This window comes from Perca flavescens, chromosome 8, assembly GCF_004354835.1.
Source record: "Perca flavescens isolate YP-PL-M2 chromosome 8, PFLA_1.0, whole genome shotgun sequence".
NCBI classification, from domain to species: domain Eukaryota; kingdom Metazoa; phylum Chordata; class Actinopteri; order Perciformes; family Percidae; genus Perca; species Perca flavescens.
Window position 1 is genome coordinate 22391116 of NC_041338.1, and position 13870 is coordinate 22404985.

General features: G+C 38.5%; 1 protein-coding gene across 3 annotated transcripts; it reads left to right on the plus strand.

Annotated features, from left to right (window-relative positions):
• Positions 1-489: 489 nt before the first annotated feature.
• Positions 490-7323, plus strand: hexa (hexosaminidase A (alpha polypeptide)). Of its 3 annotated transcripts, XM_028586327.1 has the most exons (14): positions 495-856; positions 1495-1599; positions 1685-1750; positions 2017-2063; positions 2153-2263; positions 2343-2444; positions 2758-2890; positions 3184-3364; positions 3568-3654; positions 3757-3829; positions 5375-5555; positions 5766-5856; positions 5969-6076; positions 6198-7323. In XM_028586327.1, exons 1-14 carry the CDS (start codon positions 577-579, stop codon positions 6259-6261), a joined length of 1629 nt encoding a protein of 542 aa, XP_028442128.1. In that variant the 5' UTR covers positions 495-576; the 3' UTR covers positions 6262-7323. The 3 variants fall into 3 exon arrangements, with proteins under 3 accessions (XP_028442129.1, XP_028442128.1, XP_028442130.1); XM_028586329.1 differs by lacking the exons at positions 495-856; positions 1495-1599 and having other exon boundaries at positions 1695-1750; positions 2012-2063; XM_028586328.1 differs by lacking the exons at positions 5375-5555; positions 5766-5856; positions 5969-6076; positions 6198-7323 and adding an exon at positions 4582-5367 and having other exon boundaries at positions 490-856.
• Positions 7324-13870: the final 6547 nt, after the last annotated feature.

The window sequence follows — 13870 nt, forward strand, 5'->3', positions numbered from 1 at the left end:
CGCCAAATTTAAACACTTGCAGGTAAAGTTTAGTAAAGTAAACACTTTAAAATGTAGCCTAACGTAGGCAAGGCCAACGGTTCTGATGGGTTCTGACGGTCTGGTTCTGACCTTTCCGATAATGCTTCACAGGCGTTTTGACTTTGTAAAACTGTCATATTATATCAGCCAGTATATGTCAGCCTTATTTGTGTAGCCTCGTGGTAATTTTGTCTCCCACAGTTTCTTATACATTTACATTTGCTTCAATCGTCACGTCACTCTCCTAAACCACGTTAATTTACTCGTAAAAGTAGAAATAATGTTAGTAGAATTCCTGCTGTGTAGCTAGGCCTATTGTGTAACGTCAACTGCACAAATATTAAACAGTTTTAAAAAAAGTAAATAAAACCACATGGTACTAATATGGATATACATAATTTACAAACCGTATGAACCATTTAATTTAGTTAAAAAAAAACAAAAACACCTAACGTAACGTTACACCGAGTGGGTGTTACTTTGTGGCCCCAGTCATGTGACTGCATAGCACCTGACTAACGCAGCTTGGCAGTGCAGTTTGCTTTGGAATGAGTAATGTGTAATATAGAAGTCATGTGTATTGGTAGTTTTGGACGATACACTCGTCCAAAATGTAATTTGATTCTACTAATTATCCTTCAGCTTGGCCTACACACAGTGGAGGGAGTGTGGCCATTACCGCAGTCTTTCACCTCCTCAACCGAACGATACCCTCTGAACCCAAATGCTTTCTACTTTGGATACGGAAGACAATCAGCCGCACAGCAGGACTGTTCTGTTCTCGATGCTGCATTCAAGAGATATTTTTCTCTCATTTTTCCAGACTACACTTCTGGTAGGTGATAAGGTAAAGTGGAATTAGGACTATGGTAAAACGAAAGTAAGATTTTACACTTTGCTAGAATTAAATATTTACAAGGTACTTAAAGTCTCTATAGCCTATGTGATATAGGGCCTATACAGTACTTACATATTTTATATTTATTGCGACAGCACTAGGCTATACTATAATTTCTATAGGACCCGAATTTACTGTGAGATATGTGTCGTTACAAAAACATATACTGTACAAATGTATGTCCTGAATTGGATTTTTTTTATTTTTATTATAGTGTTAACATTAAGAGTAGTGAATCAGACATGTATGATTGCATTATGGATGCACAAAAATGTAGAACAAAGTGCTCACTGGTTTTGTTTTGAATGTTCTGTTTGTCATGTTGGCTTTTAAAGTAGATCAATGAGCTTTGTGGAGACAGCAGTTCATCAGTCTGCCTGTGTATGTCTACCAACTGACAATGGACCCCTATAGCACAGCTTCATGTTTGTGTTTTCAAAAATACCATAGGTTATAGTATAATGGCAGTTTGAGTGTAATTGTTAAAATGGAAGTGCACAGGCAACCTATGCACTTATACAAAACTTTAACCCAGCAACTAGTGACTGTAATACTTTAACTTTTATGATCAACAGGGTATGGTGTTCTGCGATTCAGTGGGGATAAACCATTTACTGTTGAGATCAGAGTTGATCATGCTGATTGTGATAGTTACCCAAATGAGAACTCTTCTGAGAGATGTAAGTATCGACACATTTATCTGAGCCAGAGCACAACAGGTAAAGGTTCGATACATTATCTAACTTGCTCCTATTTGTGTTCCAGACAATCTGAGTGTCTCTGCAGGACAAGCATCTCTGAATGCGGAAACCGTGTGGGGTGCTCTAAGAGGTGATTATAGCCAACACAGTTTTTTAAGAACATGTATAAACAAAATAAGAACACATGTGAACAAAAGTACAAAAATGTAAACAAACATGTTAACAGTCAGTGACTGTTAGCAAAGGGAAGACTAGGTTCCATGAAAGCCTGTTTAGCAATTTGCACTAGATTCCTCATGCTACACAATATCTTATTTAATAACTGGCCTAATTATCCCACTGGCCTAATTATCCCGGTTGCTGATCATCTACTATATATCCTCTGATTAAGCACAGGTCTGGAAACCTTCAGTCAGCTGGTGTATCAAGATGATTTTGGCACAGTAAGTCAAAGTTTTAACTCATGAGGCCTCTACATTTTTCTTTGGATCAATTAAATTAAATATATTTCCCCATTTGTCCTTTCCTTTAGTATTTTGTGAACAAGACTGAAATTGATGACTTCCCGCGGTTTCAGTTCAGGGCGATTTTGTTGGACACTTCACGTCACTATTTACCAGTGCAGGCCATTTTAAAGACTCTGGTAATAATCACATGACATGATTCTAAACTTCAGTCTTCTGTTTTTATTCAGTGGTATTAACATATATCTTTCTTGTTAGGATGCAATGGCCTACAGTAAGTTCAATGTGTTTCATTGGCACATTGTTGATGACCCCTCCTTCCCTTACCAGAGCCGCACATTTCCAGACCTTTCCAGTAAGGTATGTCATGTGGATGAATCCAGCTTATAAGTAATGAGAAAGAAAAAGCCACCTTAAAGGTGCTCTAAGCGATGTTGGGTGATGGCACTTCTTGTTGACGTTCAAAGTATTTTCAAACAAAATGAGGCTAGCTCGCCCGCCCATCCCTCCCTCCTCATCCCGTCCCCTCTTCCTCCCTTCCATTCTTCCGCGTAACTCTGTTATTTTACATTATCCTAGATTTTAACTTAGCCTACTGCATGTAGGTTCATAAGGTAGGAAAGTACTGAAAAGTTGCATCCACCCTGAACAAAGGCTTCTGGCTCTGATTCAGGGGGCTTTCCATCCGATGACTCACATCTACACACAGTCAGATGTGAGAAGGGTGATCTCACATGCCAGGCTGTGGGGAATAAGGGTCCTTCCGGAGTTTGATTCACCCGGCCACACCCAATCTTGGGGAAAAGGTAAAATTTACTCTGAAACAACTTTTTTATCAAATGATCCCAGCTCCTTGATCTTTAACATATAAAGTACTTGGCATTATGTATGTTTTGGTCAACAGGAATCTGCCTGCCAAACGTGCAAACCAAGACTATAAATGGCAACAAGGCATCATGTACTAAATCTAGAGTTTGACTCACTTCTTATTTGGGGGACTCTACATGGCAACAAATGCCTGCACTCAACAGACAACGCAAGACATGCATTTTAAACAAAGTGCTGAACTAAATCTGATTGATTACCATTTATTTTTCAGGGCAGTCTGACCTGTTGACACCCTGCTACAGAGGGAGCACCCCTTCAGGTACTTTTGGTCCTGTTAATCCAGTGTTACCCTCCACCTACCAGTTCATGGCGAGACTATTTAAAGAAGTGTCATCGGTGTTTCCTGATTCCTATATCCACTTAGGAGGGGATGAGGTGGACTTTTCCTGCTGGTAGGTTGAAATGTGACAGATAATTTAATTTCTGCTGACTGTATTTGACCAGGTTCTGCTCACTATTGTTTGTTTACATTGTTACTGAATTTGTACACATATCTGGACATTTGTTTCCATCAGAAAAAAGGTAGTCGACGTAGGTACATGTCTTTTTAAAATTACAACAATAACAAAAAGACTCCCACTGCTTGTTTCCATAGGAAGTCCAACCCTGATGTCCGAGCATTCATGCAGAAGATGGGATTTGGAGGAGACTTCACCAAACTGGAAGCATTCTACATGGAGAAGTAAGTTGTAAAGGGGAACATACTGTAGAATGTAGAAAGCTCTAGGAAATGCACCAATCAACATGTCGATGGTACAAATGTCATTAATGTCTCAATTTCCAGAATTGTGAATATCACTTCAGCTCTCAACAAGACATCTATTGTGTGGCAGGATGTGTTTGACTACCATGAACGAGTAAGTACAACCCAACACATATCACCTCTATGATATAAAATAACTATTTAGGGCTCTTATACTTTTAAGATGTTTAAAATATGATTCAACATTTTTTTCTGCAGGTGCAGAGATTTATGACATTGTTTTTTTTTTTTTTTTTTTTAAAGATAAGCAGTAATTTACATAATCACAAGTATCTACATATATTTGAAATGCCATTTTTTTTCTTATTTCATTGCAGCCCCACCATATGTTTAATCTACACCAATGAAGTTTAACTATTAGATTGTAACGTTTGGTGCAGATCCAGGCATCTAAAACCATCACTGCTTTATAAGTACTTGTCCTAATTATTATTTCAGCTATTTTATATTGTCTCCAAGTGTCTGCTTTAATTGAAGGAGATATTTAAACTTAACATCTTTGTCCTTGATTTTTTTCTGCAGCAGGTGGATCACTATAAGTTTTCATATAAGATACTGACTGTCACAGTGTGGCCTCAAATGAGTTCACACAGGCTTGTAATTGTCACATTTAAACACAATTAGCCTATTATGGCTAAAATAAATTAGAATTAACACTCATGTAGGCATCCACTTACTCTAATCTAAAAGTTTTTTTAGATAACAATATAATGTTGAACTCAGCAGGTTTATTGCTTTGAACCAACTGACCAACAATTTTTAACAGTATAGTGTCTGATACAGACAATCGAATTTATCACACAACCAGTTAATGTAAGTCTGATAGTCTATAGCATTGTGTTGCAGCGCAGCTCTCTATCAGTAGTGGAGGTATGGAGACATGGCTGTTACCTGTGTGAAGTGCGCAGGGTGACTAATACAGGGCTCAGGGTGATTCTGGCCTCTCCATGGTATCTGGACCAGCCAGGGCCCACTCACAACTGGGCCCGCTACTACACTGTGTGGCCTCTCGCCTTCAAGGGTCAGAAAAGAGCCTGTTTGCTGTGGCTAGTTGAAGTTGTGTTATCTGCTGTGTTTTTTTGTCTCTAATAATTTAGATAAGATAAACACGAACAAGTGAGTTTTGAGTGTTAAGGCCCTGACACATGTTGAATCAGCCGAAAAAAGGCGGGACACATCGCACAAACTAGGGCGACAGTCGCCTCGTGTCAAGCCTGTAGTGCATCACAGAATGTTCTATTTGTAGCCATACCACTAGGTGGCAGTAAGGACTGTTGTCTATGCATTAATGTTACAGAGACCTATTCTGTGTCCCAATTCCAAATAGTATACTAATTTTATACAGAATGTGCTGCATAGCAATCAATGCAATTTTTAATCCCTTTTCCAGTCTGAATACACTACAAACAGTACTCCTCTTAAAATTAGAATGCAGTATGGAATTGGGACACAGCTACAGAGGTGTGATTGCTGTGGTACAAGCTCACAATGCTGTCTGATGCCCCATCACTAACATGCACACTTCCCTGCACACAGAAGTATAAAAATATATGTCTGTTTACACTATATGTAAACAGACAGGTCAGTTGCAATATAGCACAGAAGGGCAAGACTGCATGTTGTTTGTCACCCTGCTCAGATTCCTAAGGACACAGTGCTGCACATCTGGAAGGGCACCCCAGCTAGTTATAAGGAAGAGCTCAGCAGGATGACCAAAGCTGGCATGAGGGTCCTGCTGGCTGCCCCATGGTACATCAACCACATTGCCTATGGCCAGGACTGGCGCAACTACTACACCGTGCAGCCTCTGAACTTTTCTGGTGTGTGTGTGGCCAAGTAATATCACATATAACCTGGCCTTAGTTATGTGCTAATGATGGGAGCATGTAGACTTTGACTTGCTGAGTTTTGACTTGAAGTGGTGTGATACATTTGAAGTGAAGATTCTGATTGATAGTATACTCATTACCAGCCTATCTTTAATTAAAACCCATCATATTAAAGCAAAACTTTTCACCATCCCCTCATAGGTACTGAGGAACAGAAGAAGCTGGTGATAGGGGGTGAGGTCTGCATGTGGGGGGAGTATGTAGATGCCACCAATCTCACTCCACGTCTTTGGTATGAGATTAAAAAGACTCCTGCAATCATAAAAATAATGAACGTAGTAAAGTAAGTGTAGCAACAATTGTATGAAATCATTTAAATAACTGCTTGCACCCCAAAATCACAGGCCAAGGGCAAGTGCTGCCGCAGAGAGACTGTGGAGTGATGAGAAGCAGACCTCCAGTGTGGACGAGGCGTTTCCTCGCTTGCAGGACTTTCGCTGCAAGCTTGTGAGGTACTGAACCTTTTCTGTACAGGAACTTTAAAGGGCTCCGTGCTGGCATACCTTAACAAGACACTGGGCTCTTTCTCATAATATTTGCTTTATTATATATATGCTTCCCTTTCTCCTCAAGGCGTGGCATTCGAGCAGAGCCTCTGCATGTCGGACACTGCAAACATGAGTACCAAGGTGTTTGAAGATGTTGGATGGATTAACATTGCAAGGTTTTTCTGGTGAATGTTTGAACTAATTAAGTTCATAGTTGCCTTTTTTTTAAAGTGGTGTAATTTTTTTTAATACAAATTGTTTCTCCAGTCTTAATGCACACATTAAAATGCTTTCTCAGGGACTTCTCTCATTACCTTTTCTCATTCAAATTTTTTGTAATAACGTTTTGAGTAGTTTTATTTTAGATTTGACATATTTAGCAGTCATAAATAAAGAAATGTTAACAAAAACCTTGTTTGAAGAACCCAAAGTGCTGCACTGTGATGCCATGTTGAATTGTACTTGATGACTGCAAAATTATAGAATGTAGATTTTAAATTATAGAACACTGCCAGTATGCTATAGCTTGCACTCTCGCAATGTAATGTAATGAAATATTATTGGTGTGCAGGTTGCCAGTTTAATCTCAACGCTAATTTAAAACAGAAAAACAAACACATTGACAGCCTTTTTCAAGATATTGGCAGTTTAGTGTTCCAGGTGGTCCAACCTTCATGTCTTAATGGACGAAACGAGCACCCAGAGGAAACTCAAGGAGAGATGAAAAAAACATGTACACTTCACACAGAAACTCAATTCAAATTTAATTTTATTCATATCAACATATGACACTCATTCTCAGAAATGTAGGGACTCCTCATAAAAACCCTCTAACAGGGAAAAATGGGAAAACCTCAGGAGGAGAGGGGGGATACCTCCTCTAGGATGAACAGACATGCAGTAAGTGTCATATGTTTCAACAAAAATTAAACTAGTAGAATTGCAATGGAGAAACTGTAATATAATAATAATGTGGGGGTGGCTTCTGGCTCGGAGGTAGAGTGGTCGCCCCTCAACCACAAGACGGTTCGATCCCAGGCTCCTCTGGCCACATGTCAAAGTGTCCCTGAGCAAGACAGTGAGACACACGTTGCTCCCCAAATGCTGTATGTATAGCTGTCCACTGCTCCTACTGCTTAGATGGGTTAAATGCAGTAATTCAATTTCACTACATTGTACTGTGCGTGTGAGAATAAAGATAACAATAAAGTTTTGTTTTTGCTTCTTTATAATAATTAAAATACAAAAACAGTTTGATGTAGATGTAAAGCAGCTTCCAGATGTCACAGGAGCTGATAGGACCTCAAACACAAAACCCCTGAGTAAGAAAACCTTTTAGTGAGGTAAAGTTGGAGTATTCCTTGGGAAAAATTACACCACACAGGTGTGAAGGTGTCCTGACAGTGAAAATATTGGAAATTACAAAAGGAAAAAAAATTATTAAGACACCACCAGTGGGCGAGGTTAAAACTCCAAGTAACCTTTTTTGTGAGGTAGAATTGGAGTAGTCCTTGGGAAGATTTACACAGGAGAGACTTTCTTCCCAGGCTTGCAGGAGTCTTGATAGGGACAAAAACACATAACCAATGCTTTAACAATATAAAAAAAATAAAACTGCCTATTTTGATAAGATAGATCTTCTTCCAAGGTGTGCACATGTTTTGACAGTGAAAATATAAAAAATATATAATAGCAAAGAAACTAGCCTTTTATGACACCATTCTTTGGGCAAGGGGAAAACTCCAAAAGAAAACTTTTTAGTGAGGTCAAATTGGAGTAGTCCTTGGGAAGATTTACACAAGAGAAACTTTCTTCCATGGCTTGCAGGTGTCTTGACAGTTAATATATTATAAATTACAACAGCTAAAAATTGAATGCCTATGCCCTGTAACCTCTACATTATTTGCTGGCTTTAGAGAACATATTTTCCTGCGCCATGCCACATAATGATAAGAATGCACGTAAATTAGAACACAGAACACACAGAATCCTGACACACACAAACACACATTATTATATTAAATCATTACAGAGACATACGTTTTCATGTATGCAGCTATCACATTCATATGCAGTTTCATAATTTAAGCACCAAAATATATGAATTTACTCAAGTATTCATTAGTCTAGATGTAATAGTCATGATGTACACACAAAATGTTTCTATTTTCTGAAATGTGTGAATCCAACACAAATATTGAACTCTACATAATTGTTGTAGTTATTTGTTATCTGTCGGAGTATACATGTAATCATGATTTCAATTAAGTAATATGTAAATAGATCTACTGCACCACTATGATTGAGTCTATTTTACTTGGTTTTCTACAATGCATCTTGGAGAGTTTAAACTGTTTAATAATCAAATAAATTAAATCTGCAGTGGTTTCAGGGAACTTCTACTCACATTACTTCAGATACTTGCACAATTGGTAGTCAATCATAGTTTTGTTTGATATTTCCATCCCTTATCAAATAGAAGAACAACTACAAATACTTAAATAAAAGTTCAGTTCAATTCAATTCAATTTTATTTATAGTATCAAATCATAACAAGAGTTATCTCGAGACACTTTACAGATAGAGTAGGTCTAGACCACACTCTATGATTTACAAAGCCCCAACAATTCTAATAATTCCCCCAAGAGCAAGCAGTGCGACAGTGGCAAGGAAAAACTGACAGAACCAGGCTCTTGGTAGGCGGTGTCTGACAGTGCCGGGTGGGGATCTGATGAACAATGGCAATAATAGTCCCATTAAAGATAATGGAACAGTGACTTCAAATGGTAATCTTAGTAGTTCATGTCATATCAGGGCGCTGCAGGGCGTTACAGGATGTAGCGTGGCCCAGCAGAGCATGGATGGACGTAGCAGGAAGCAGCAGGGTTCAGCAGGACGCACCATGACATTGCAGGGCACCGCAGAGCTTAGCAGGGAGGGCAGCAGGACCACGGCGACAGCTGCAACCAAGATCTTGGTGCCAACGTACTCCAAGAAAATATGCTGGGTGAAAAAAAAAACATAAAGACTCCGGGGAGGAAACTCCTCAGAGCTAGGTTAGTAACAAGCATTTCTGGGACGGGATGCACACAAATGGAAAGGGAGAGGAGAGAGCAGCTCAGTGTGTCAAAGGAAGGAACTCCCCCGGCAGTCTAGAACTATAACAGCGTAACTAAGAGAGACAGGTTAAGGTTAAGGTTAAGTCTTTCTGATATCTTGTTGGATCAAAAGTTTCACTTCACTTCATGCCATGCTCCATCTCTCCATCCTGGTTTAACAGGAAATCTCACTTTCAGGTTAAATTCATTCATTTAAATGAGAAAAACAAAACATCTGTGCAAAAGACTAATTCTGTGGTCACTAGGTGAACTAGGCCTGAGGCCCTTGGCTTCAGAAGACTTTGGTTTTAATCATGGAGAGCAGATCCTACATTCAGGACCTGTTTTTGGAGTTTTAAAATTCTTATTGTGCCAACTTTTCTGGGATACATGAATACACTTATTCATATGTTTTTCCCTGACACTGTTTTGAGCAGATGTAAGGTAAAACAAACCAGGTCTAAATTAACAATGGATATGACCCAAATGATCTTATTATTGTAACTGTACATTATATAACTGTACGTTATATGTAAGCCTATAAATGTTCCAGTCTCAGCTGTTGGTTTACTCAGCTCGGATCTCACCGCCTGTGAGCATACTTTTATGACACAGTCAAAGGGCGTCTGTCTCCCTATAGAGACAAACTTCCCAGGGCCCCCCAATGTTTGGCCAGTTTTCAGTGACATCGACCAGGACAGCTTAAACGAAAAGGCTGTGACCACTGAGTCAAATGGCCAGAAAGGTTGTTGATTTATCTTAATTTTTGACTGGCTACATGAAGCGTCCTCCTGTTACCTCTATAAATGAGCAAATGCATTTTGTTTGGTGTGCACTTACAGGACCTCTAGGATGCGAGCTGTGCTTTGAAATTCTCGAGTTGTGCTAACTTTATTACCTTTCTCTAACTGAGAGTAGACTGAATATAATACATTATTTTAAACTTGAAATGTTGCTGTACTTGAGTTTTGAAGCATGTTAGGCTCTCTTTTTGATATTTATTCAGAATATCAAAAGCCAACACAAAACACAGGGCGGGCGCCTGGGTACCTCACCTTGTAGAGAACGCACCCATATGTAGAGGTTTACTCCTCAACGCAGTGGCTGCAGGTTCGACTCTGACCTGCAGCCCTTTGCTGCATGTCATTCCCCCTCTCTCTCCCCTTTCATGTATTCAGCTGTCCTATAAAAATAAAGGCCTAAAATGCCTAAAACATTATCTAAAAAACTAAAAACAAGGCAATGGATAAAGGTGTGACGAAATTATCTAATTAACTGTTCGAAAATAATTTCAAGTTTGAAACAATGTAATCATGTCAGTGATAATTTACTCTAAAATTTCCATTCATTTCTTTTAAGTGTTTTGTTAACAGTATATGCTAAACATACACGCTTCTATTTACAGGACACAACCAAATAAGCTTCTCAGTTCCTTTGTCAGCAATAACATGGATTTTCTCTCCCTGATGTGGATTTGCCTGTTGAATTGAGCTGGCATGACTTTGATACGGACTGAAACAACTGATTTTCTCATTGTGTGGATTACAGGAGTGACAGCAGATGGCAAGGCGGGGCAATCCCTGGTAGCCATAGTGCTGACACCTCAATCCTTCCACTTCATCTGACTTGGGGGTGACCACAGGAATTGCTGAGGTGAACCTACAAAGCTTAATCATGCAAGCTTGGTTAACCATTCTCTGCAGCTACTTTAAATCAGAGACATCAGACATGCTGAGTGCAGTTTAACAGAAGTTTATGCTGTTACAACAGAACATGCATAAGATTATCCTGCCAGGACATTTTACTGCCTGTATTCAATAGAAAGTCTGTGTTTTGTTGCCAAATGTTGTATCATAGTCCTAAATGTAGATTGATTTAGGGTTTAAAGGTCATTATTAGATTAAAAACACATACAAAAAAAGTATAAAATACAAAAAAACACAATCAATTATGACTTTTACGTCTTTGCAATTTGAGGCACCTGCTCCGTGTGCAATGCCAACAACTTTAAAAGTTAATCTCACTCTTTGACAATAGATGTCATTCAAGGAGATTATAGAAAAAAAGCTGCTTAGACTGATACAAAGATTTGTGAACTAGTGTTCAAGGGCATTCTCTGAAGGACAAGAAAAATGTGCATGTGCTTTTAATATTTGATGCGATGCAACTGACTACAGCCACAATTATTTAAAACTCCTAATATGTATAAAGGTAACAACACTCTTAAACTAATAAACAGGTAGCTGATCCGTCTGATCTACCAAGCAATTGAGCTAGGGTTTTACTTGCGACACATGTTCAATCACCTGCAGGGTTCTGTCATCATAAATGTTCCCACTAAACACATAATCATCCAGTTGGCTCATGGCAGCGGGCTGCATCTGCCCAACAATCACAGGGCTGAGGAGTGAAGAAACGTGACAGTTATCCCTGCCAGGCAAAATCTCAAAGCAGCACTTTGCTGATGGCAGCAGCGTCTTACCCAGAAAAGACTATAGGTTTCACTTTTATGGAAATATTTATAGTTACGCTTTGCTTAGGTGATACATAATATCAGCGATCACAGACAAATTTCACCATCTTTCACATTTAAAGAGGTCTCAAAAATGACCTTTGAGCATGCACCTTACATGTTCATTTCCTGTCTCCTAGTGTGATGAACACGATAATCAGCTCACCCCTGACATGTGAGTACAGTAATACCTGTGTTATGTAATCTGATATGGGACTCCAGATTACCATGCTCAGTACTGCTTAGGTCAGTATAAATATGTATTTTAGGCTTATTCACAGAGTAGGTTCAGATGGTGTTTTGGGTTTATGCTCTACCTAAACATGTAGTGTAGTGTAAATGCAAATGTGTCGTGGACCACATTCAGTGTAGAGTGTTTATAAACTTCCCAAACTGTTTATCATGTCCAAGTTAGGAAGTGAAATTGTTTAAAATGGTTTAAACTAGTTTTACATCCAGCTACCAGGCCTGTTGGCCTCGGAGGGTGTGTATAGTGTATAAACTGTGACAGGTTAATTTGCTTTGGGCATGTATGCTAGTCAAATGGTTTGTTTTTTGTACACAAGGCAAAGCAAGGCACGTTTTTATAGCACCTTTAAAACACAGTGCTTTACATAATAATACATGCAAAGCAGTTTAAAGTGCTTTACATAAAACAAATTGCAAATAACACGCATTACAACAACTTTAAACAAAATACACAATGAGGAGAATAAAATAAATTACTGTTGCACACCTGCAGTCAATTTTTCCACTTGTGATAGCACACTGTATTACTGAGCTGCATAATATAAAGCCAATTCACTGCATCCTATTATAACATGTACATACACCATTGGAGCCTTCAAGACCCCAAATCTAACCTGTGTTAAAAAACGTATTCAGACAACAGGTTTTGAGTTCAAACAGCTGCATAGCCCTCGTAGCCTGCTGCTGTTTGTAATCCTTTTATACAGCAGTTTAGGCCAACAGAAAGAGCTCTGTTTTCAATACCATGTTGTTTTTCTAAAATCAAGAGTGACTTAATAAGGATTACAGAAATCATTCTGTGGACATGGCAGGCAGCCCCATCAGTACCTTTAGTGTATCTGCTACATTTGATCTGATTAAACAGCTGAACTAGATGTCATTAGCTATATGCAATAATGGCTAAATCAGTGTAGCTTGATAGACCCAGTTGTACAGAAAAACATTTCTTTCCACCATTCACTGTCTTATACCTTAAAGTGAGGACAAGTGAGGATATTAGTGATTCAAGTTAGTGTAAATAAAGTTACAAAGTAAAGTGTAACAGTAAATTGCACTTAGGTTACTAATTAGGCAGATTGAGGCTCCAGAGAGCAGTCACCATATGGCAGAAGAATGGAATTAAGGGTCAACTTGTTGCTGCTCTTTCAATCTCTGCACTAATTGTTTTTCTTCTCATCACCCCCTTTAGTGAGCCCCCTCAAAGAAGGAAACCACATTTCATGGAAGGTTAAGCTACTTTGCTGATTTGGGGTGGCTGTATTCTCTTAAAGCCATTAGTGTCATCCACAGGGCCAATATGGTGCAGAGTGTAAGGCTACCCTGTTAACAGGAAGCTGAGGAACATATGTGTACTAGGAGTGGGACAAATAATCCATATTGCAATGTTTTTGTCTACTTGATTAGTTCACTTGTTGACTAGTTGTCAACTTCTAATACCTATTTTTTCCTAATGTTAAACAATTATATGTAAATATTTCTTACTGTATTTATTGTTTGTTTGTTTTATATTAATGTTTAATATGTTTATGTATGCACCAACAACCAAGGCAAGTGTTACTTACTTGGCAATAAATCCTTTTCTGATTTCTGATTTCTCAAGTCACTTGCTGTAGTAGTGACTATCATGGTCAGATTTACAATAACACATTTGCTTGTAAACATATATTATCTTGTAAAAATAATGAATACATGTTATTAAATATATATTTTACACAGGAGACACACACACACACACACACACACACACACACACACACACATACATACACAATGTTAAATAACACTACAAAATGGCACTTAAGCAGAAATAGTAAGCAGAATGGCTCCCAGCAACAAAGTAACTAGTGTATGACTATTTAGTAAAATGTTTAAAAAAAAGAAGCAATATTTTCTTCTTCA

What these genes read in the sequence shown, in the direction of transcription:
- hexa (XM_028586327.1), top strand. Translation starts at nt 577, where the DNA reads ATGTGTAATATAGAAGTCATGTGTATTGGTAGTTTTGGACGATACACT. An exon ending in TTTTCCAGACTACACTTCTG is followed by an intron (nt 857 to 1,494) that starts GTAGGTGATAAG and finishes TATGATCAACAG; the next exon opens with GGTATGGTGTTCTGCGATTC. An exon ending in CACCCAATCTTGGGGAAAAG is followed by an intron (nt 2,891 to 3,183) that starts GTAAAATTTACT and finishes TTTATTTTTCAG; the next exon opens with GGCAGTCTGACCTGTTGACA.